Raw genomic sequence first — 25,382 nt, 5'->3', positions numbered from 1 at the left:
ATATAAATGAAACACAGCAGAAATTAAATGAAATTAAAAAACGGAAAAATACAGGACAAAAGGATTTCTGTAAAAAAGAAACTGCTGCTCGATGTATACAATAAATCAGTGAGTCAGAAATCTCTGTGTGAAGAACTATACAACAAAGATTGAGCTTAAAAAAGCATCAGCTGTTCTACATGCAGCCATGAATATCTAAACAACAGGAAATAAAACTCCAAAGGGCGGGTCTCTGCTGCTGAAGCCCATCACAAATTAGGCTCACGGCAGAACAATGTAATGTTGGTCATATAAGATACAGTGTAAATGCAGTTCAGAGGCTATTTTAAGTCTTGAACTGTGGTGTTATGCCCCCCCTGCTGGGGTACATAAGGGAGCCTAAAACCCCACATCAGCAAATGAGATGTGCTGATTGTGACAGAATGTGAGCGTTCACTCCTCATGCTCCGTTAATTGTTTACCTGCTGAAGGCTGTAAGAAAAGAACAAAATTGCACTCAAACAATACAACAAAGGGCTTGCTCAGCGTTAACTGCACGCTTAGACCTAGTTCTGCAGGTGAGGAGTTTTAGTTTGGTGGTACCCCTTTCTTCCTTTACCTCCTCTTTTCCTCTTCGTCAGTACAGTGTATCTGTAGTCTGCTCAGTAAAAGCCGGCTGCAATCTCTAGCTTCCAAAAGAGAAAGATCATAACATCAAAAGTTTAAGAAGTTAAAAAAGAAGAAGAATATAGAGTAAAAGAGCCTTTCAATTAGTAGCAGAGCGAAACTTAATTAACTTGCTGCCAATGCTGCACTTGGAAAGATTAAAGTACTGTGCGAATTATGCTACAAAACGTCTTTAAAGTGAGGAAGAACTCAAATGAGGTACTTGACATCAGTCATGAAAATTAAAGATACATTTCTGCAGAAAGAATCTCTGAATAGAAATTAACAATGTGAAGCAGCATCTCTTAGTCAGACTCACCTCAGCACATTTGAATAATAAAGTGTTCATTAATGCAGTATTTCTATAGGACAGCAAGAATTTTGCAGATCAACACATGTACTGTTTTTTTAAGTGTAAAGTCATTTCACAAAATAACTATTCATCTAAAAAATATATAATATAACGTCTAGGACAATCAATTTGTAGGGAAATATCAAACGTTTTGGAAGATACTGAATCAGATGGATGTTTGAGTAATAATGACAGGGCTGACATACAGCACGTTAAGGTTTGTGTGCCTAAACGTGCACATTGATCACGATTAGATCAGCGTGCATGTCAAATGTCATTTTACTGACACTATTAAAAAGATGGAAATGGGCACAGGGCAAAAATGATTACAATTTTCCAAAAAGTGAAAACAGAAGAGGAGGTATGACTCACACAAAGCTCAGTTGCAAAATGACATACAGTAATACACCCTCAGTGTCCTTACTGAGCATATTGTTAGCAGATGGGGAATTCTTTAGCCAGTTTGCTTAAATCTTAGCCATATTTGAAGCACTAATCCAAATCTAATCCATTGGAATACGAGGATGAGATATGGTACACAGTCTTGATTATTCTGAACTGCAGCATGAGTGAAAAAGGCCCCGGTGCTTGATTTATGTACAGTGCCCTTTCTGCCCAAATGTCAGATAATCCATGTTTGAATTCAGACCATGTGGAGTTTTCCAGGTGGAATACAGGGCTGGTGCATATCAAGCCTGTTGCCATTGGTATTCTGAAAAGATTAATAACGCATTAGGAAGGATTTTAGTTAAATGAAGCCTGCAGGCTATTTCAAACATCTTCACTGGTCATCAGTGGTGCACGTAATAAAATAAGTACATTTACTCAAGTGCTGTAGAATTTTGAGGTACATGCATTTCCAATTTATGCTTCGTCACTTAAGGGAAATATTGTACTTTTTACTGCACTACATTTATTCAACAGCTGTAGTTCCTTCAGACAACATTCAATCAATGTTACATGACATATAGTATAACAGTTAAAGCATTTGCATTTTATTTTTTTGGGGGGGGGGGACTTTATTGCATAGTGACAACTGAAGACAGACAGGAAAGGTGGGGGAGAGGGACATGGAGTAAAGGATTGGAATCGATCATAAGGACTCAGCATTTGTAAATGAGACGCGCTCTCTACCAGGTGAACTTCTTTTCCAGTTTGCTACTGTATCCTGTAAATGATCTGTATACTTTTCCCACTGCTGTCGATTCACACTTTCCTCCACTGGCTGTGCCACATATCAAACGCACCCTCCGTAACCAGGCGGCCTATTTAAACTGCCACTTCCGCTTGTCTGCTGCTGCTGTACTCCCCGTTAGTTAACGTTAACACCGGTGCTAACACTGCTAAGTTATATGTAGCTTTCCTTAAACAAGGCTGGCATCAGGACGTCTTTACGGAGGCAATAATGGAGCTCTTCCCTGCTGCTGCTGCTGCTGCTGCCGCCTCATTCTGCATCAGCTGTCGGCCTCCGGTCCTGCTGTGGACAGCCTGGGACCAGGTCATCACCTGGCAAAGAGCTGCCTCTGCTGAGATGCCAGGTAACACAACTAACTCCACCAAGCTTCACTAACTTGCTCAGTTGTTGTTGTTTGTGTGTTTGGTTTATCAGTGCTGGCTGATGATGCTCCCAAATGTGCTTATTCAACAGTTTGTTTGCAGTCGTCATAACTGATTCACTTCTTGGAGGGCTGAGCTGTTTTTTTTTGTTATGGTTGTTGTTGTTTGGCACATGAGGCTTTCATGTTGCTGATTTACACTGTGAAGAAATATGAATATTTATGTTTGTTCGAGGATCTAGTAAACATCCCGTTTACATTGTTGTTTCATTTGTTTGTGTTTTGGTTTTATGTTGTTACTTATAGACTATAGGCTCCCTACCAATACTAACATTATTATTATTTTATTTCATTGGTCTATTTTATTCTACTAACTGATATTGTTGTTCATATTATTTTTGCTAATTTAATTCCTTAGCATTGTCTTTCATAATCGTAGTCGTGCCTTGGCAGCACATGTCATGCCATTAAAGCCTATTGAGTTGAAATTGAGATCCTCTGCTCCAATTTTGTGATTTTAATAAGTTTAAGTTAATAATTAGCTGCTGCATAATTGATGTGTCTTATCCTGCTGCTGCATGTTAGGGAGACTGCTGTGTCAAGACTTAGTACAATCTCCACAGTGTTATTGGACATGCTTCGCTTGTGAATGGCCATACAGCGGCTGGAGCTGCCAGCCCCACATATAATAGAGTCCACATAATAGCTGGTGTCGGACTCTGTATCTTGTGGTTTTTGGGAGGACGTTCTATTATCGTCCCTCTCCAAGTTCAGCACCGCTTTTCCCTCCTTCTACTTGTCAGTAACCCCCCATCAGGAGTCCTGATTACCTCAAGTATCTTTATCTCTATTTTGCTGGTACATCTGCTCTATGGAGAGGATGAGGAACATTGAAGTGAATGAGAATAGCACTTCATTAAATGCCCATTTGAGTTCGTTTTAGACTGCTCATGGTGACAATTATTTTGTCTTTCGTCACGTTGATCCTGAGGTAAACAGTTGGAATACGGCGTTCACTTTACCAAGTAACCTACCAGGAATGTGTGCTTGCACGTATTTGATTGGCCACTGCAGCATTTTGCCGGATGACCCTGCGATTTTGTGCGACCTCTGTGTTGACACCCCGTAGATAACAGTGTTACACAATACAACATTTTGCATATTTTCTAAGAACAACCTATCGAATTCAGACAGGTTAGTGCAGAACACCAATTTTATGACTCTATATAAAAACATACGTCCTGGTGCCATATTCATCAAAGTTAAACCAGACACGGCCTCTTCATGCACTCTGCAGTTTGTAGCCTCAGGAGGTGCAATGCAGAGATGCTTTTTGACCTTGAAAGACTCAAAAGAACAGCTTAAGATAACAGCGTCTTTTGAGTGCTCCTCCTACTGTGGGATGCTCGCTTCCATAAGCTGCCTGCGTTAACATAATGTTTTACTGTTGCTTCTTTACACACGTTTTTCTCTTTTTTCTCTGTCAAATAGTCAGCCATGTTTGTGTCTGCCACATACCAGAGAGAGGCGAAAGGGGCGTTTGCAAAAGATGACGTAGGGAAGAAAGAAGTGGACTTAAAGCCTCTCGACAATCAGGCCATACTGAAGACGGTGCTGAATGGATTGCAGTTGAATATTAACGACAGTGATGTTTGTAAACTAAGTTTTGCATATCAAACTCTATGCTTGAGAGAAGGAAAATAGAGATGGAGGTGAAAAGGCAGACTGCATGAAAGGCAAGTGTGTGGAGATTATGGATCAAGGCCTATCCGGGACATGGAGATAAGGCATCTTTTCTAAAACTATGTTTTGTGTATCCGAACTACCTTATCTGCATTTCTGCATACTAAGTTGCACTTAAGACAAACTAATTCAGAATACATGTTGTTTTTGTCTACATATCTCTCTTTTTGTCTGCCTATGCTTTTAATGCATTTCTGGCACCAAAGAAATCTGAGTGGAACCACATTTTTAAATACGTGATGACTGTTTCTCTCCTCTTCATTTCAAACTAGCCTCTTGTTTCCACCTTTCTCCACTCTGCAAAAAGCCAATTGGTAGAGGTTGGTCTATGTGTATAGTAAACTTGCTTTCCAAGCTTTTGATTTGACCTGTGTATTAACCCGTTACTGACCACAGGCTGAGTGGAATTGAGTTGTGGCAATGGTCTCTACTGGGAAGTTAACATGTAATGAACTGTATTCATGCCATTTTAAATTGGACTGGAGCAATTTGGAGCAGTTTGATCAGGGTCTTTCAATAAATGGGGGGTCGTAATGCTGAACTTTGTGCATGACACATCTTCCATGGAAACATGCCTGTATGTGGACAGTTTGTTGCAGCCAAAACGTCTTCACAACTCTAATGTTTGAAATGAGGAAGGATCCTGGAGTGCAGAACCTTGTTCAGTCATGTAATAAAGAGTGATAGCAGAGTTTCATCTGTGTTCCTTTTGGATAATTGAGGGAGTGCAAGTCATTGACCTGAGACATAAGCTGAGACTTGTTTTTTCTCTGCAGTCCTATCAAACTGCAGTGTTTCTGTCTCCCATGTCTTTAAGTTTGTTTTACACACATTCTAATGCAACAAAAGGTCAGATTTATGAGATCATGCTGTTCATACTTACTGTTCTACACCTTGCTCCTTTTTGTTGTTTGATTTTCCCAATATGTGAAATGAAATGAAAAGGCAAATAATACAACACAGACAGAGAGAGACAAATAGACACGTTAGCATCTTTAATTAGATTTCCGGTGAAATGTCGTTGTTGTTTTTTTTGCTGAAGAAGAAAACAAGAAAGCTCTCTCAAACTCCTGAGTCAGAGTGCTCTTCACATCAAGGTCAGCTCAGCCCAGTAAATTAAAACAGAAGATTAATTACCAGTAATTTCTTAATAGACTGGATGTGAGATGTTTTTCTTCATTTTCTATGGCCTAGGAAAAACACTCCATTAACTGAATCCATCACATTGCTGCTTAGCTTTAAATTAACCAGTGTCCATGTTGTCCAGAAATAACTATTCCATTAAACCCAGCAGCTGTTGAGGGCAACATCTTTGAGAATTTGGCAGCTTAAAGCTTCTGCTGGAATTAAAATGGCTCAATGATATGACAGGTTGTGTAAGTGTTGAATTTTAAATCTGTAGTGAAAACATGTACTGCGTGACTCAGGCTGAGAGAGCACTTGTCTGTGCCAGACAAACTGTGGGCCAGCACTGCAATGTCGGAGAGAGGGCAAAAGCAAATAAAAATCCAGAGTTCTGCTAGTAGAGAGATAGAGAGCACTCCAGCCAGACTGGTTGACTTTAACACAAAAAAGTCTGCACAAAATGCTTCAAATATTAACACATCCACACAGATAATGACAGATGTAAAAGTATTTACCATACACAGATGTAGAATATCTTGCCTGCGTGTGTGTGTGCGTTATGCTTGGCTGGAACCACTGACATCTATTAAACAACGAAAATCTTTATCCTCCTGCACTCTGTAAACTTTCTGCATGCCCATCACTTATGCAAACACTCAATGACTGCCCCAAAATCACACTTAGCAGTTTTTGCTGACATTCAGGGACTGATGTCATTGTGGGCCGCTGCTGTGATTGGCCGATCAGTGAGCCGTGAGCGATGTCTCCTTGGAGAAAATTACGCCTGAAATGTGGCAGCATTTTGAAAGGTTGAGAAGTGCAGACACATAAAAACTGGGATGGCAGCACTCCAGAAGCACAAACGCTTAATATTCTGGCCTGAGCTTATATTTTAGGTTGACGCATTGAAGCAAATCTGCCATCGTCAGAGCCTTTTGCAAAAACATGACAACTTGAGAAGTAGACTGAGGCTGAGATTTGAGATCTTTTGTGCTTTTGGAGTGTCCCATTTAGAGGGTGTTATAGAAGGCAAATTTGATTAACTGTTCTGTTGAATACAAAATAAAGAAATGCATTGTTAAAGGTGTGCTAAGTGATTTAGTATTACATTTCCATAAAGTTGGGGGGCTTGTGAGAGACAGATTAAAAAATGGTCCAAATCGAAGCAGCAGATATCCTGACTTTTAGTCCATAGTATGAGTCAAGCCCCAAAAACCCAGAAGCAAACACTTCCCATGATACAACTTGATAGTGTCTTTCATTAGACCTCCCCTGCCTGGTAAACTCCCTCATCCTTCAAACTCCACACTGCCAGTTTGTGACAGAGGCTTCTTGTTATACATTTGAAGCCTCAAGCCAGAGCTGATATTATTGAGTTATTTTTCTCGGACTTCAGAAATCTTCCCCCGCAGAGGACATCGTACACATGTTTTCACAGGCTGAGTAGTACCCCCCATGACTAGTAAACTGATGTTCACTTGTAAAACAGCCCCTTTAATTTTGTCCTGATTTATTGATTTATTAAAGCTTGTTTTTGTCCCAGCCCTCGTGTTTTGTTTGTGTGTGTGTGTGTGAGCGTGCACTTGCACATTGCTTCAGATTGCTGTCCAGCAGTAGGCCCCGCTGCTGCGCTACATTTAACCGCCCTTAATCTATTTGAGACAGCTCAGGACACTCGGGTGGTGCGACGGTCTCAGACACAGACACACACTCGGTGCATATTTCTGGCCTTTTAACTAGCTGACACCTGGAAGGGGCAGCAGATGGCTGTTAGCAGCTTAAACTCCTGGCAGATCTGTTATAATTCAGAGAACTCCGGTCCTCGGACTGGATCCCAGCCCAGTGAAGGGAGAGGTGGCGGAAGCTCGTTTGGCTGCCATTAAGAGACGCCAAGAGTGTTTGGCAGATAGCGAGAGCAGCTGGCACTGTTGACAGGGGCCGACTAAGTGGCCCGAACCTTCTGCAAAAGAGCAGGAGGGATCAATAGGGCAACTCCTACAGTACAGGGGTAGGAGCACTTGGATGGCTGTTACATCCCTCTTGACATCATGAATCATGCGAGAATGTCTTTGTGTTTGTGTGTATGTGACAGAAAGAGGAAAAATTGGGGGCGATGAAGGTGATAAACAATTATTTTTGCTTTAACAGAGAAGCAGAAAGAGAAAAATACACACAACACATCTGCATCTTTTTTTCTTAACATGGAAAACACACTCACACACTCTCACGCAAAATCAGCACATTGTACTTTTTTTCCCTTTTTTTTTTTTTTTTTTTTACCAAAAACGTGACGCTCAGTTTCCTCAAACTGAAGATACATTTCTAGAGAGATAATACATTCATTCCAAGCGATGGCGATGACGATTACAATATCTTGATAGAATAGACAAACAGATTAATTACTTCATGGCTAAAACCTGAGTTATTCCAAAGTATTTCCATATGAAACTGCACAACAATGCACATCAAAAATAAATGATGCGTCATTATTCTCATATGGAGTATTATTTGCATGACTAAAGCTATGCTAATATATTCATGTGAGATATATATATATACACACATCGACATATGGGTTATTTATGTATATGTACGTCTCCGGGGTCTGAGATTATCTGAGAGGTCCGGTCAAAACGCAGAACCACATTATGACAGAATGAGTTCCAGCGATTTTTCAGCCTCAAAAAAGTATGTCCTTACAACAGAGGTGTGACTAAAATGATATATATTTTTTTACACATTTGAATTTTTGCTTTCAAACTCCAGAGGCAAAGAGAATGGATGACTAAGACGTGGACAGTCCAGTTGTCTCTGCTTTTTCCTCCTTTTTTTTCTTTTTTTCCTATTTTTTTCGACCCTTTTTGTTTGATCCTTTCTCTGAAAATGGGGAGGAGCAGAGGCACAGCGTATTTGAGTTTGTCCTCAGCCTCCTTGTCCTGCCGTCCCTATTCCTCCTCTCCCAGTCCTCTCCGGGATGAAGGCAGGTATGATCGTTTGTTTTATATCGAGTTGACGGGTCGAGCACTACAGTTGAGCAATGTTCAGTCATTGGATCAGTTTCAACAAGTTCCTCGTGGCACTGGAGGGCTCCGCTGCACCCGTTGTCCAGGTTTCTTCGTCACAAAAAATCCTCATAGTCCAAGAGTTTGGAGTGCTGGCGAGTCTTCCAAAGTCGGTAGAGGCGGAAGTCGAAGTACATCTCAATCATCTCTTTACCTTGATCGGTAAATGAGACAGGGAAAGTTTGAATCATGCATTAAGGAAGCAATGTATGAACAGGATTTTCCGTTTCCATCACTTTATCAGCAAACAAAAGCACGCTGCAAACACATAATATGAGAACAGGAGTATAGTATGAGGTTTTCTATTAAACATGCTGCTTCTGATTCTGGGGAAGGCTTTGGATTTAATCTTAGTTTAGTCTGACTCCATTTGTTTTCTTAAATTAGTGCAACCTTGCCTCCTACGTTCATATACTAATTTGTATTGCCAAATGAAGAAAAACATAATTGCTGCATGGATTATGTTCTGTGACAACATATTTTTTCGAGCAAGGGAGTTTTGTTTGTTTTTCGCACGCAGAGTGGGACCTGCGTGTGGTTAGGTTTTAGGCAACGAAAGCACTTTTTGGTTAAGGTTGTGAAAAAATCATGTCAATACAGAGTTAGGGGTAGGGTTATTGTCACTGTTGACTTTTTCAGTATTAAACCAAGAACACAGTCTTTCCCTTACCTTAATCAAGAGCTGTGAGTGCCTAAACATACTGGAACCATAAACACATTAATCATGCTTTAGTTACTATGAGCAGAGGTTGTATTTCAAGAGCTGAATGAATGATTTACAAATATGTTTAATATCAACATTTTGCAACTTTCCAGCATTTCTTGATTATGTTGATAAAAGACATAATTCAGGCGGCATTATGTCAGCCTCCAGACATATTTGCTGTTTTGTAGGAGACAGGGTTGATTTGTGTGGGATAAAGGTTTGGTGGTTTGATCTGAGGATTAGTTTCTTCATTTCTTCATTGGTCTCTTTGAAATATTCTTGGTGTTACCATCAGAGGTTGGGGCCTCTAATGGACAGGGAGCAGGAGGTGTACTTTTTGGTGCACCAAGAGCACAGGAGGTGAGAGAGAGAAGGAGTCTCTGTGGGAAACTTTTAATGAAAGTGAAGGGCTAAAGAAGAGGAAGTCTGGATCTGGGTGTAACAGACAAGAGTTTCTGGTTGTTCCCTGAACAAGAGAACAGGCTTTTGTAATACTGACTATTGTGTTGAATAGAGAGTGCTGTATGTCCCTACTGCCACCAGCAGCTTGGGTGGAGAAGATTGGGTCTCAAGAAAGGGCAAAGTAACATGATTACTTTCTGCTGTAGGGTGGGTGTTGTGCACAAACTGGAAGGTGAGGCTATATGACTTGGATCAATTGCATTAAAAAAAAACTAATTCACAACAAAATATGGAACACTGTCTCAAAACACCACCCAAATAGGGAGGATAAGGAGGAGAGAGAGAAAGTCAGTGTACAAGAACAGGATGAACATACTTGAAACAGCAAGTGACACTCATATGGACATATGGGTTTGTCTGCATCATTTCATATGTACTGGGTGGGATGTGTGTGTCCCTGTGATCTGCATGTTGGGGTGTGTTTGCATGTTTGTTCAGACCCACCCTGTGCAGACAGCTCCAGTGGCGACTCAAACTCGACAGAATAAGGCCTCATCAGATTCTTCAGTTTCTGGAACAGCTGTTGTGCCGAGATAAGAAAGCGAACAACAATTAATCCTACTGCACTTGGATACACTTGCAGCAGGGGAGCCTGCACCTTCAGACACGAGACACACACACGCACACGCACGCACACACACACACACACACACAGAAACACATGCAAGAAAGGCATAGACATATGGACATTTCTTCCTGAGCAGGTAACGAGGAGGAGAAAATGAGATGAACGTTGCAAAGGTGGCAATTTTTCCTGCTTGTCTTCATATAACCTCTCTGTGTCTGAGCTTGTAAAAGAGTAAGACCACAGTCCCTGTCATATCCCAAGCAAAGAGTCCCATGTTCAGAAGATTAAAAGACAGTGAACTGTAAATTAGAGGGATTTGGCACATAGGTGCAGTTAGGCTGTGGTTGTATATATTGGGATCCTATTGTGAGTATGTCTGCGATTCCCACCCCTAATGCTAGCTGATAGTTTGTATTTGTAGTCCTGCATGTGTCTTTTTCTCATAACCAACTAGCCTACCACAATATGACATTCATATGACATTGTTATTTCCCAGATGTTGGGGTCTTGGACTGTTGGTTGTTTGTTGGACAACAAGCACTTTGAACACATCATTTTGGGCTCAGGGAACTTGTGATGGGCGTTTTTTTTTTTAGACTAAACCAGTATTCAATCAAATCAAAAGATAAAGATTGATGATTGATCAATAGTGAAAATAATCAGTAGTTGCAGCCCTAATTACATAATGACCTTTTTAATTTGTCCAGGGCCACTGATGTGGTGCTGTGCACATTAAAGATAATGAAGCTAATTGATGCCTCACTTGAATTTAATCATGAGGGATCTCGATACCCCATCAAAGGCCAAATGCGCCTTTGTTTTTATGATGTTGAAATGGAGGTGGTAAAGGAAAAGCAGCCTTCATTCCTTGTGTTTGCAGTCCTTTGAAAAAGATAAAAGAAGATGGCTAGATGCCAGACATGGAGGAGAGGATGGTTAGGGAGACGCAGGCGGCGTGGCTCGTCTGTAGTGCAGAGAGAGCTGGAGGCAAATAACAAATCTCAGATAATGTGTTGCAAGTTGGACAGTTTCCTCTCTGTCCTGGGTGGCTTCTTACAAGCTCTCAGTGGCTGTTGTTACCAAGACTGATGCAGATTTTGTACAAACCCAAAGCACGCTCTCTGGATGAAAACTAGGTCAGACTGCCTCCCTGACCTGCTCACCTGCTGTTCTCCATCCTGAGCCTGTCATTTCTGCATCCTCCAAACTGTTTCAAAACAACAACTATTACGTTTCCTAAGTGCAGCCTCGTCCACAGTTCACATGGAAGAGTGTGTTCTTCCAGTAATCACAGAGCAGCAACATTTTCCTTCCTATATCAGCCAATTTATTTGGCCTTGTATCTTTTCCATCACATTCACTATCATGTATATGGAGCTCCTCTACAATTCAAAACTGAGAGAAATGCAGTCTTTAAATGAAATGACAATCATTTCAATGAAACAGCCCCAGAACAAGACAATATTAGAGAGGGAATTAACATTACAAAGGCTTTGTTGTGCTTAACAAGCTATATGCCTTTTTGATATTTGCCAAGTGATTTTATTAATCATGAATCAACCATTATGTTTTCACTTTTCAAACGGTGAGGGGGTGGTTTAATTTACCTCTATGTTGAAGTCAAGCCACTCTACCGTGGCTGCAGGCTTGTGTCAATATTTATAAGCTTATATTTAAGTTAAATACACACTCTATCACATTATTATATCAGGATTGAAGTCCCCTAAGCACAGCTGCACATATTTGTATGCAGTATATGAACATAAATCAGTGAGACTTGGTATGTATGGCTTGCTTTCAAATCTGCAATCAGGAAGCTTTAGCTCAACATGTTGTATTTTCTTTGGTATTTGAAATAACTTCCTGGCTGTTATTAATGTACTACTGTCTTACTACTGAGTTTGCAAGTGTTTGTTTTATGTTGCCTGGAGTGCAGCATTTGGCAATATTTAAATTTACTGTTTAAAAATGGATTGAACAGGGATCCAAGCTGACTCCATTTAAACTCTGGCAAACAGAGGCAGGTTGAGATGTGGTCAGTTGATGGTGTACTGGTTATCTCTGGGTGGAGGTTATGATTGTAAGAAAAGCCACATAAAACAAAAATTAAATAAACAATTAGTGAAATACACTGTATGGCCAAAAGTATGTGTTCTATGGTTGGTTTTCACTAGGTCCCTCAAACAGAAAACAGCCTTGTTGGTGGGGGCATGTTGTTTCAAGTACCAGTGAGGTGATGAAATAGGATCCAGAAAGTCTGGTTTGAGTAGTAGATCCATGAGTTCAAAGGCTTATCAGACACCGAAACACTGGACAGCAATTTATATACACTATCAGGCAGGATTTTACAACGATGCGAGATACAGTAGAAATAAGCTGTTTTAGTTACAAAGTAATCTACCAGGAATGCACACTTGCACAACATGAGGTCCATGAAGAAATAGCTTTCTCAGTTTGGTGTGGAAGAATTTACTCAGGCCTGCACAGAGCCCTGACCTCAGCTCCATCCAACACCTTTGGGATGAACTGCGATGCCGACTGCGATGCCGGGCCTTATCGCCCAACATCAGTGGCCGATATCAGTAATGCTCCTGTGGCTGAGTGTCAGCAAATCTCTGCAGCCATGTTCCAAAATCTTGTGAAAAGGCTTTCCAGGAAGAGTGGAGGCTGTTGTAGCACTACATAATATGCTGTATGTAATGTTCAAGTGTCCACATACGTTTGGCTGTGTAGTGGAGAGCTGGTTTATAATTGACCAGAGTGAAAGCACTAACAAATATGTGGTAAAGCTGGTAAAATGTCTAACTCCTGTTCTTGTGTACACATTCTTCTGGAGAGGTGCAAGCAAAATCTCATTAATTCTATTTTCTGACTGATGTTTTATAGAGACTACAGCAGACAAGCCCCTCATGTGAAAATATCACTTTGGGATCTTGGGACTAAGCCAAACACTTGGAGAAAAAAAGGAGAGAAACACTCCAATTTTGTTGTTTTGGAGTCGAGCTCTCTTGAAACAACTGCATGTGTTTGTGTTTTGTCTGTAGGGGTGGAGATATCACTGATGTGCAGTCTGTTCTGCAGGCTGCCAGACTGTCCATCAACCCCGGAGAGATCCACTTTATATAACAAAGCATTTTGGCAGACATGACTGGAACAGACAGTTGGGTCAGACAAACACCGCTGGCTATGGTGTGTGTCTGTGTGTGCATGTGTGTCTGCCAGCTCGTGTTTTTTTTTTTTTTTTGTATGTGGTTACGTGTCATATTATTTGTTCATGTCAGGTAGAGAGAAGGGCAGCATCACTCATCATGTGTGCTCCTCAGCTATATATTGGTAACATTACACAGAGAGAGATAACAGTCACCCAAGTGGAGGAAGAGAGGGGGAGAAACTGAGACAGCCAGGAGGATAATATGGTGATTATCAGACAAACAGACACAGAGAGCAGAAATATGAAAGCAGAGCGCAGCAAACAGGGAAATGAGCAGGGAGGACAGAGAGAGGCAGAATTGGGCAGGAGTGAGCATGAGGAAGTGCTGACTGTAATGATAAGAGATGGGGGGGGGGGGGGGGGGGTACAATGGTCACAGCATAGTTTCAGCATCACTTCAACTTCACCGTTCTGGATCCGTTGCACATTATCTGCCTGGATGCTCCACAGTAATTGTGTACATTCTTTCAGTTTGCCTCGTCTCGCCGCTAAATATGGGATTAGCATTGATAGCCAAAGTAATTGTGTGCACAGTATGTCCTTTTGTGCACTGTGATAAAAGAGTGGCGATCGTGGTTAGAAGTGGAACTGGTTTTGCTAATTGTGTGGAGCCTTTCTTCAACTTTGTTGTTGTTGTCATCAACAATCTACACTGGGGTTGGGAACTTGTTGGAGAAAACAGGGTCTCCATGTAGGTCTCCATAGATCTGCTGTGTAGTTAAATTTTCGAAGAGGTAAACGTTAACTATATTGTAGCTGCAGCGGATAGAACCCGGACACTGAAGCAAGACCAGTCAATAGCTGACACATGTATTAACCTCTAGATAATCATATCTTCTGTGAAATACTGTGTATATGTGACATACACCTTTATGAACTGAACCAAAACACCTACATCAGCTTGTGACGGCTTGAGTGGCACCACATGTTGGGATATTTTCTGTGCTGATTTAATATACTGTATATATATATATTTATTTTTTTATTTATTTAATATGTACTATGGCTTGAAGTTTTAGTGGTGTTAAAGGTGAGCTTTCATGTTTTCAGTCCTATCTGGTGAGCTAATGTTTGTGTGTGTTTGGCTGTGTAAGTGTGTGTACCTTCTCTCCGTTGGGGTTGCCCAGGACATAGCATCCCATGATGTGGATGAGGTTGGGTTCTGGGTTGACTTTACTCATGAAGCGACTAAGCCTCCTCCAGAATCTGAACGAAGACAAAGGCTACACTTACACAGGCCCGATTTCCTTTTTCTTTTCCTTCTGAATGTAATCAATCTGATTGACAGTTCCCATAAAACGAAATACACAAGGGCAAAATAAAAAGACCTTGTTCTGTTTACATTCACCACAGCAAGCAGTCAGAAAAGAAGAAACATCTCTAACACGCAACTCTATAAGATAAGCCTGCGTCGAGCACCTGTTACTTTTCTTGGTTAACTGCTGCGCTTTGGCACCGAAGCAGCTGCTTTGACAGAATATTCTTCTACCAGAGTTATGGAACAGAAGGTGAGCCTCGTGTTTATATTTCTGAAACAAGTAAACATCACCTATTCAAAGATGGTCCCCATGGGAGAGATGCATCACTCAGAAAAGTAGTAGATTGTGCTCATAAATGACGAATGTGGAGCGAGTACTGAATCGTCCCAGTGGAACATCTTTGATTTAAATCGAATCAGAACACATTCATAGGAATGGTATTAATATTCTGAAAATAGAGTAAAGCGCATTTAAAACATCTCTCTAATACTGCTATTTTCGCAGCATGGCCAAGTTTCTGATAGTTCTCAGTCAGGTTTTTCATATCTTAAGACATGGAAAATGTGACTTGTCAGGATATTTGACAATAGGAGGCTCTAGGAGACGTAAACTAATATTCACCAGACAGAGATGGACCCAGAATGCGGCGGGAACTTACTGGCTCATGTCCTCCTCCTTTTCCACCTTAGCAAAGGTTGCCACTTTATTCTTCAATAAATACAGGTGACCAGGGCCTCCCTAAGAAACACACACAAGATTAAAACACATTATTGCAACTGCCAATTTCTTGATATTGAGAGCTTCGATGCCAAAGGAAGGAACTCAATGAAGTCTAGCTGGTTACTCGGGGATCCATATGCAGTATTTGAATACATCCCCCAAAAACCTACAATTTTACAGAAAATACAGTACGACTTTTATTATTTGTCTCCTTGCTCCTCACCTGACAAAAGATGAGCATCCTCCAGAACTTGCTGCCTCTCCTGTAAGCTGTGAGCTTCTTCTCTATTTCCTCTGTGAGAGAGAAGAGAAAGGGTTGGATTGATGTGAACGACAGGGACAGCGAACGGAAAGGGATAAGAAATATGAAAAGAGGCACGTAACAATGTAGTGAGGGAGCGAGAAGTGGGAACAGTGAACACAAAAGGAAGTCTCTGGAGCACGAGTTCAAGTACAGGTGCAATAATAGACAGCAGGGACACTAATGGAAGATGTAGTTTAATTTGAATTAAACCGTGTGTACATCACAGCAAAAAAAAACAGGTAAATGGAAACCGGAAATATATCAGTGTAAATTATTCAATGATATCCTTTCAGTAACACTGTGTGAGCTTTAGTCACTGCAGGTTCATTATTATCTTGGGACCATTTACTGTAAGTGCTGAGCAGAGGATCATTTTCAGAATGCAGAAAGCAATTTGTAAATCTGTATTAATAGTAGTAATTTGGTTTAAAATGAACAGACCAAATAAGCCAGATCTGAGATCTTTTTTATGGATTTGGTTGCAGGTAAAGTTTAGCTTCTGGCTATTTTCTGACCTTTAACTCCCACAGTGTGAGTCAGAGTTCACCCCTCAGGCAAACTGCTGCACTGTCCACGATCAAGACTAAAGGTGACCGATTTTCCTTTCAGAGGAGGGAGCTGATGTTTTGAATCTCTTTTTATAGTTTGATGTCAGTTTATATATGTTTATAAATGTAGTTTTTATTGATAATAATAATAATGCATCTATCCTTACTTGACCTTTTTATGAGACAACATTCAACAACATATATTTTTTTTAGATTATTCTTTTATCTTGAGTATTTTATTCACTATACCGTTTGTATAAAAACACTTATTGGAACTTAATTGTTAAAGTCTAAGAAGTAGTAGAAGTCTAAAACAGGTTAAAAGCAGATACTAACATACACAAGAACATTTACTCACCCAAAATATCATCAAAAGTTGCATGTTCATGGTCCTGAGGAAAAAGACATTCCCATAAAACACAACCATTTAGCAATGTGAATTTGTATACTTGGTTTGTCCGTGTATTGTAATGCGCCTGTCTGCACACATGTCAAGTGTCAGACTCACATAGAGGATGGGGATGATGGAGGGGTCATCCCTGCGGATTATGGTGGGAACGTATTCCGCCTTGGGGACCTTAGAGGAGATCAGCTAAAGGTGAAGGAGAAACAGACGAGGGAGTGGTAAGATGGAGTAGGATGTGAGGAAAATAAAGAGTGGGAGATGGAAGAAAATGGAGCAAAGTATGGGGGGGAGAAGAAAGGGGGGAAAAAAGAAAACTCTATCAGACTCTGATGCCTGCAGGGAATGTGCAGCTCTATATGATATGCACAGCGGTATGGTAGAGAATACTTTAGTTTAAGGTACTGCACCTGCATATTAATTTACCCTCCTGAGATTAAGATAATTTTAACCTAGATCTGCCATCAGTATGTAATGCTAAAGTGACCATTTCCTAAAACCATTTTTATTGTGCCTCATTTAATAGGGATTAGTAAAAACAGTCTAGTTTCCTTTTTTAAAGTCTGGAAAGATAACCCCGGTGACCTCATCATCAGGGTTATCTCAGTTTGGGTTTGGAGACTACAAATGTTTAGCAGAAAGTCTGTGTTACAAACAGGGGGTATGAAGTTTGAAAGACATGAGTATTTAACAGGAAGGGTCTAATAAAAGATGATTCTGGCTTACATTGGAAATGTAGTTGGGGATCTATACCTAAGACTAAAAGTCCTCGTCCAATACCCCCAATAATTCAGAGAGAACACACAAAACATAAATCAGGAAATGAGTTAGTAGAAATTGATTAAGTAATCTGCAGATCATTACAGTACTGGTGTCTTACCATGATTTTGGGAGGTACAAAGTCGTCTCCTTCACAGGCCAGCCTCTCCATCTCTCTCTCCTCCTCCCAGTCCATATTATCCTCGAGGCCTCCTTCATCCAGGGTACCACAGGAGGCCTGCAGGTCTCCGCCTAGAAGAGAATATAACGCATAACGCAGCGATGAGGAAAAAGGCTTGAGATAATAGGGTGTAGGCAGGAGTGTGGAGTGGGAGGCTAGAAAGGTGACACAGAAAGAGAAAATCTGTGAGTGAAGAGAGGACATGTCCAGGAAGTGGAGAGAGGTGAGTGCGGAGGAGAGGGAAAAAGTATGAAGTTGTTGATAATGGTGGTGGCATAAGAAAATGACAGATGGAACAGGAAAAAGCAGCGACAGCTGGCAGAGGCAGAAAAAAGAGACTGATAGCGAGTGTCGCTACATCAGCATCAGCATCAGCTAACAAGGAGAGCTATGAAAACGAACTGGGATCAGAGGGCGTCTATTCTAAGAAGGGCAGGCGTTATTTACCATGGAGTCGTGCTTCTCTGACGTGTAATCATAATGTATCCGATATAACACAATATATTTATGTATATAGTTATATAATTATCAACTTAACTGTGATGAGGGCAAGGTTGGGTTCAGTATTTTCATTCAAAATACTTGAATATAGTAGTATCAGTATTGGAATTAAGAAATATTAAACGAAATGTGTATTTTTTGGTGACCAATGCTAATCCACATGTTTTGTAAAGACTTGATAGAGACAGGCAGCCATTTAGCATATTAGCTTGTCGTTCAATTAAACTGTATAACACTGGATTATGGTATGAGACAGCTGTTGAATTATGTAATACTTTTATTTATTAATGTGGTGTCAAACTCGTTCGCCCTATAGAACTAACAGTCATTTGAATTCATGTTGAACCACCACCTGTTATACACTGAAAACAATGTAGTGGCTCAAAGCAGAGCTCGACCAATATATTCTCTTGGCTGATCTTATCGGACGACTTTTGTGCCAGAAAGCCTGTTGTGCCCCCTTGTGGCTGAACTGAGACATTGTTCGTAATGCCTTAATTGTTGCAGATGCTCCTCGAGCTTGTCATTTGTGTGCATACAGTATATATATTTCAGAATTTTCTTGTTATTGTTCAGACGTTTCTCCTAGTTGTTTTCTAGACGCATGTTTAGTTTTACCTTTACCACTTATTTACATTTGCTGCCTATGGTATATTATATAAAGTACTTGAGAAGGCAGTTTGTGTCACGGCAGACATTTTGACATGCTACAGTAGGAAAAGCACAGGTGTCATTAATTACATGAACAATCTTGCTTCAGTTCTTGGGCCTTGGTCTTCTGCACTCTGGATCACTGGCTAATTATGACACTTGAACACCTATGTACCGCCACAGTAAACCGTAGACTCTCTTTTTTTACATTTAGCCTACCACAGATCGTATCTTTTTACATGTTTTACAATAGGTAACAAGAAATTGCAGTACAGAAACGCCAAAAATGTGTTTTGAGGTAATGTAGTCACAGTGTCAGCATTACATAGTTTGTCCACCAGAGATATTCTATCTATGTTGGTATCGGCCTCAAAAATCCACAATCAGTTCTAGTTCAAAGATTTTGTCAATAGGTTCTTTTAAACCATCCCATCAAAGAAACTGCTGGTACCCAGGGTGAAATAGCAGTTTTAAAAGGGAAAATGAAGCAGAAGTGTATGGGGGGGGGGGGGAGACAAGACAATGACAAGCAAGATTGACAATTAGTGTCACTCCTCCTGAGAATAATACTTTTCCCTCAGGAAAGAGGAAGAATGAGGCATCAGCCACACCATTAGACTGTCATCAACAGTTCATTTATCTTTCATCACACTCTGAAACACAGAAACACTGAAGATGGAGGTGGAGAAAAAACACAAAACCACAGAAACTCCGACATCAACATAGACGGACGGCACATGCAAACAGTGTGTGTTGATTCACATATTCAAAGCCTTTTAGAAATACTTAGACACACTTAGACACACTTCACACACGCCCTTGCATTAACATTTGTACCAGCTTGACACAATCGGACTGAGACACACACACTCCATTTTGGAAGACATACTCACAGAAAGAGAGAGCATCACAACGTTGAAGAAAGACCCACGGTCATAGGGACACAGATGGACAGGGTCAGAGTCAACAGCAGAGACGGTCACTTTGTATGTGTGATCGTGTGTCCGTGGTTTCTATGTGTTATGTTTGATTAGTTCTTGATCTGCTAAAACCAGGAACTGAGCTCTAAAAGCGTGACGACAAAATGTCACCTTACTTCAACAGAGAGGTTTGCAGTACACACAGTACAGTATACTGTCGTATCACGAGTCCAAGTTGTACAGGTTGCAGAAAGTGGCTTTAACTCAAGTAACCAAATCTCATTTGGAAACACTGATAAAAATGCGAGTCATATTAGGGTGTCTCTCAGTTGGTCTGTAATGGAAGAGGTTAAGTTAAATTAGCGATTTATTCACTTCAATTAATCAGTTCTACGTTCACAATTTTACATGTTAATATGTCAAATGTATCCAAAAGTACTACTCATAATGAAAAAGAGTTTTGGGATTTTTGGGATTTCATATCAGCAAGGAAGAAAAGAAATAAAAGAAGAAAAACGGAAGGAAAGAAAAATTTAGATAAAAAACAGAATTAGTATCTAATAACAACAACCATCAGATACATGTAGTGGAGGAGAAGTCCTGCTCGAATAAAAGTAGGAAATCTCCCAAAATGAAAATACTTACTGTACAATACTTACTTAAACTACTTACATGTACTTACTTGTATTTAGTCACTGTACTTTACCCTCCTACACTGTGTGCTGTACTTGTGTTTGTTAGGACCCTTTTCTTTGTTTTGCTTTTTTTTTTGTCGGATTGACCTTCATTTCAAGCTACGGTTGATTTGGCCTCGTTCCAGCTGTACTGAGAGTTGGTTCATATATCAAAATGTTGATTGCCAGACCTTTTTTTTTTTTATGGCTGACAAACGCTTCTTAAGTGGCTTTCAACTCCGCACGAGCCTCCTGTGTAAGGAAATTAATTAATACAGACAAAAGTACTGAGTGAGCAGAAAGCAAATTCAAGCTGTAATCAATCTGCCAGTCAACATGTGAGGGCACAAAGGGTAATTTATGACTGCACACATCGCACATTGTTCAAAATATGTTCTCCCAATTCTCACTGCAGCTTTTTTGGCTAATTCTAAACGCTTGAGAACAAGAGGAGACTTGAACACTTTTTGATTAACATCTTTAAAAGGACGTTTTTGTGTCTGGCGAGTTATTGCAATATTTAATTTACAGTTTGGTCTGTAGACAAATGAGTGTCAGCTGACTTCACTGGGATGTCGTTTGACATTATTTACTTTTTCTTATTCTACTTTTTCTTCTTAGTTCAAGTGAGCAAGCTTGGAATACAAACCGACAACTTACCAAGCAAAAAACACTTCGGCTCGCTCACATTTACTAATAAAATTAATAAAAAACGAATAAAAAAACCTCTCTTGTTCTCACACATTTGCACACTCTCAAAACTTGTTCTGCTCATGAATCTGTCCCTGGATGCTCTTCATTCCCGTGCAAATAGTTTTTTTCTCAGGATTCACGCAAATGTCTATGTTTGTGTAGCAAAGCTTGTAAATGTGGTTTGGTTACTTCAGAGTCAAAACCTTTTTCCATCTGTTTTTAATTACACCATTTTTGTCTACCCACTGCAGTTGTTAAGAAACTGTGTGTGTGTTTGTGTGTATGTATGTGTATGTATGTGTGTGTGTGTGTGTGTGTGTGTACACATGCACGTGAGCGAGTCTGTTAACTCACTGTCTCTGGGTTCATGAGGAGAGTCAGTCTTGACAGGGGTGGGGTCACTCCAGGAACGGCTGAAACTCTTCGATCTACGCTCAGCGAATGCTAGTGCAGGCGGGGAGAGATAGTCACACACACACGCCACACACACGCTAACAAGCCCGCAAACTGCCCGTTTCCTCTACACACTCGCCACGTACAACACATGTGCAAAGGCGGATGCAGCTACAAGTTCACAAATATAGTGTACACACAGTGCCATCCCTCCTCTGCACAAAGAAATGCCTGCATATACAAACCATCAAACACACACACAGTCTGCCAGCAATCGTATATATTCAACGTTATAAAGCATCCTGCCGCTCATTTCTATCCCTATGATCATCAGTATGGATTTCAAAAGACTGTTCTTGTTTCGCAGATTTACTGCGCCGCGACTCGTCGATTAAATCAGCTCTGCTTTGAACAGTAATCACTGTGCTCTTAGAATATTTTTAGACTACTTGAAAGTGTTTGACACGGTTAATCAACAGTGTCCCTCAAGGCGACATATTTTTTTAACCTCTGTAGTTTCTAGACTGATGGATCCTCGCTAATGCTTCTCTGTTCATTTTGCTGCGGATATACTTGTTCTCTTCAAGTACAAATGTCTTTTCACTTGCCGAAGCATTCGTAAGGTCAACTTTTTCATGTTTTGTTTTCTCATGATCAAAAGGACATTTTTTTGTGATATAGACATTACAAGTTTTCCTTTTAGAAATAACATCTTGTCCTCTGCGATCTTGACTAGAGTTTTATTTTTATTGTCAGAACTGGATTGATGAGGGCATAATGTCTTTTAATTCCCTCAGGCTTTGATGGGGCCCAGTTTATTTGGCTTAATCAACTAGATTCTGTGACTGTGAGGAAAACATCAGTTCACCTGAAGAAATTGGCTCCAGGAGAACTAGTTCCTCCTCACAGCAGGGTGAAGTCTGAGGTGTGGAGCAAGTTTGACGTGGCTGTCAGCAGCAACAAGATTTTGGGTTTTAGTAAATGTCTACAGTGCCGAAATCTGCAAAGGTACAACATTTGGGGAGTTGGTCTCTGCGATGATAAGTGACATATTTTGGGTTTTATTTGGGTTCAGGCTCGTCTGGTATAACAATTATTTTGTGATTGGAAAAAGCTGTTTTGCCAACTGTTTAACTTTTACACACCTGACATAATCATAAGCCACTTCTACACATTTCCATTCTGACCTCACAGCACTGGCCCAGAAATTAATGGCACTAATTGCATTTTCACAGCAAAAGGCCAAGCACTTTTGCAAACTCATTGCCCATATTTCTGTTGGAAAGAACTATTCCATCGGTCTCCTGAATTGTTCTGAGACACAAGTATCTTAATACTAATACTTAATATGTTGTTTGCAATAAGTTCATAAAGTCAAAATCCGTGGTTTGGTACAAGAGAAATGTGTTTTACCAGAGCTTTTTTGCAACCAAATTTTGCACATACTATATATAGTTATAACACTTTTGACCTTTCCAAGCTACTACTGTCACATGAACGCTGCATCTAAATTTGACACAAATAAAAATGTAACCAATGTTTGTAATCATTGGGGCATAGCCTAAATAGTTGAGATTACTTTGTCCTTCACCGTTTTCTTTGCATTCAATTCTCAAGATCAAGCTAACAGATTACTGACATATCGGTATATATATATCGGTCACATAACAAAAGTACACTCGCTTTGCCATTGAAGCCACAACCAATACAGAACAAAGAATCTATAGATTTTGGTTTTCTATCAGTGTCTTATAGATCTGCAGTGACACTCACACAGACACACAGCTTTCCATCATTACCAATCAACACTTTGCTTTTTGCCATTTGAAAATATATCATTTAATGTCTTCAAACAAAAACAAAAAAACCCAAACATTCAAAGCGATGCAACAGGAAAAGACGACCTACAGCTTACACACTCATACGTACACACATGCACACACACACATGCACAGACTCATATCGCTGGCTTATCAAACACACACCGATGAACAAATACTCCTCAAGGAAATGCAACAGAGCGTTACAAAGTCCCGGCGAAGCAGCAGCGTTTGGTGCCACACACGTGCAGAAACACACCAGAAAACAGAGAAAAAAACACGGATGATGGCGGGGTGAACAACATCACAGTCAATTTGAGCAAACATATCAACCACACACATATCTCTGACTCACTCTGTGCTTTAATCCTTCTGCTGCCCACCATCCGAAGATGCTTCCGGAAGTTCCTGTGGGTAGAGGAATCAAAGCAGAGGAGGGACAACAGAGGACAGAGGAAGAACCAAAACGTAAAGAAGAGAAAGAGGAAAGAGGGAGGGGTGGGCGGAAAATAACAAAGTGAAGCAAGACAAAAAGAGGAGAGTTTAGTGTCAAGCTTCTATTTCTACTAAAAGAGGTTAGAAAATAGATAATTATAGGTAAATATACACATTTCCTTGTCAATGTGAGTGGAAAATGCTTCCACACAGGAGCAGTGTGGGTGTACAGTAATGTACCACATTGCCAAAGTACCTCTTTTCATCCTTTTATAGTGTAGATTTATGAGACACAGGAGATTCATTCATGTAACAACAGCCAAAAGGGAAACCCTACTTTAGTATTTTGTAGGTTTTAATGCATCTGCTCTTAGCAGAGCCACATCACAGGCAATGACAGTGAATCAGAGGGAGTTTATTCTGCCAAAACTGGTGCATGATGGTGTGTTTCTTTACTTTGTTCCAGGCAGATGAAATGTTGCTTTGTTGCGCCTGTGGTTCATGCCTAATTGATTTTATTTAATTAGCCTGATCAATACTGAGGCGGACAGAATAGCAATATTTGAAACTTAAGAGAATCTGATGAGCCAATATCTCTTTTTTTTTTTTACATAAACATTTTTGAAGGTCCACTTTTGGTTGTCAAAGAATAGTGGCTAAGACACGTACTGGGTGAGACGTTATGCAATAAACACATCGAGGAGATCCGGAAGAACCTGCTACAAAAATATAATATATAGTAATCGAATGCCATTAAATTTAAGGTTATAATCTAAAAAACGTATCAACGAAATTTAATCTTGATTTTATGGAATTCAAGAACAGCTGTGTTTGCAATTATTAGTTTTTAATGCCGTTATCTGGAGATCACAAGTTAATAGATTCATTATCTCAAGATAACAAAGCTCATTTTCTTGTGATAACGGGTTAATTTATCTGGCAGTCTTTTCCTAACTTCCACATTCACGTAGGTAACCTCGTAGGTAGTCTGTCGGAGGGTGCAACTGCTGAACAACCCAAACATCCGGAACAACAACTGCACTTTCACTGTCAGTATCAATACATTCAGTTCAACTGTGCCACTGCAATAGTAGTGGCGTTGTTTGAAAGCTCAACTCATAAATCTGCCAGTGGCTTGGCTATACATGATGCATATACGTATATCTGTGATAATATCGGTCCCGCTCCATTTGAGTCTGATAACATGGTTGAACACAACACATTTTCCATCCTTGGTTTAAAAGGCCCTGGATGCAATAAGCAGACTTTTCTTATCTTCCAATCCGAATGCAGTTATAAAGCATCTTAGACTACTGCTGTATCTCATTGAGGCTAATCACGGGCTAATGATGCTCCACAGTGGAAAATATTTTGCCTGTCGACATCCTAATTCATCAGAAGACTCACAGGTGTAAAACTGTGGCGTCAGCCTGATGGAGCAAGATTGTAATTGTTATAGATCTGCTGTATGCTAATGTGAGCAGTGTTTAACTCACAATGTATAATCATGCACATTTATTCCCCCCCGAAATGTACACTGGCAAATGTGTATGAACTTAAATTGTAATTTACAACATTAGAAAATACACTACTCAGTCGACGACTAAAACAGTATTCATTTATATTATTTAATAATTGAACCCGGTGTTTTGGAAAACATGGTTGTCGTCACATCCGGTCCGGTAAATGTT

At 40.2% G+C, this 25,382-nt stretch overlaps 1 protein-coding gene across 1 annotated transcript in view; it reads right to left on the bottom strand.

The window, feature by feature from the left end:
• Window positions 1-8,539: 8,539 nt before the first annotated feature.
• The window catches only part of nsmfa (NMDA receptor synaptonuclear signaling and neuronal migration factor a), a 37,298-nt gene continuing 20,455 nt past the window's right edge, over window positions 8,540-25,382 (bottom strand). Inside the window, 10 exon segments of the mRNA XM_070924911.1 lie at window positions 8,540-8,637; window positions 10,096-10,171; window positions 14,534-14,636; window positions 15,348-15,427; window positions 15,633-15,703; window positions 16,620-16,653; window positions 16,770-16,853; window positions 17,545-17,675; window positions 21,398-21,487; window positions 23,612-23,664. Of these exon segments, the coding sequence (XP_070781012.1) occupies window positions 8,540-8,637; window positions 10,096-10,171; window positions 14,534-14,636; window positions 15,348-15,427; window positions 15,633-15,703; window positions 16,620-16,653; window positions 16,770-16,853; window positions 17,545-17,675; window positions 21,398-21,487; window positions 23,612-23,664 (820 nt within the window).

This window comes from Enoplosus armatus, chromosome 18, assembly GCF_043641665.1.
Source record: "Enoplosus armatus isolate fEnoArm2 chromosome 18, fEnoArm2.hap1, whole genome shotgun sequence".
Taxonomy (NCBI): Eukaryota; Metazoa; Chordata; class Actinopteri; order Centrarchiformes; family Enoplosidae; genus Enoplosus; species Enoplosus armatus.
The sequence above is the reverse complement of the archived record's forward strand: the minus strand, read 5'-3'. Positions and strand labels throughout refer to the sequence as shown.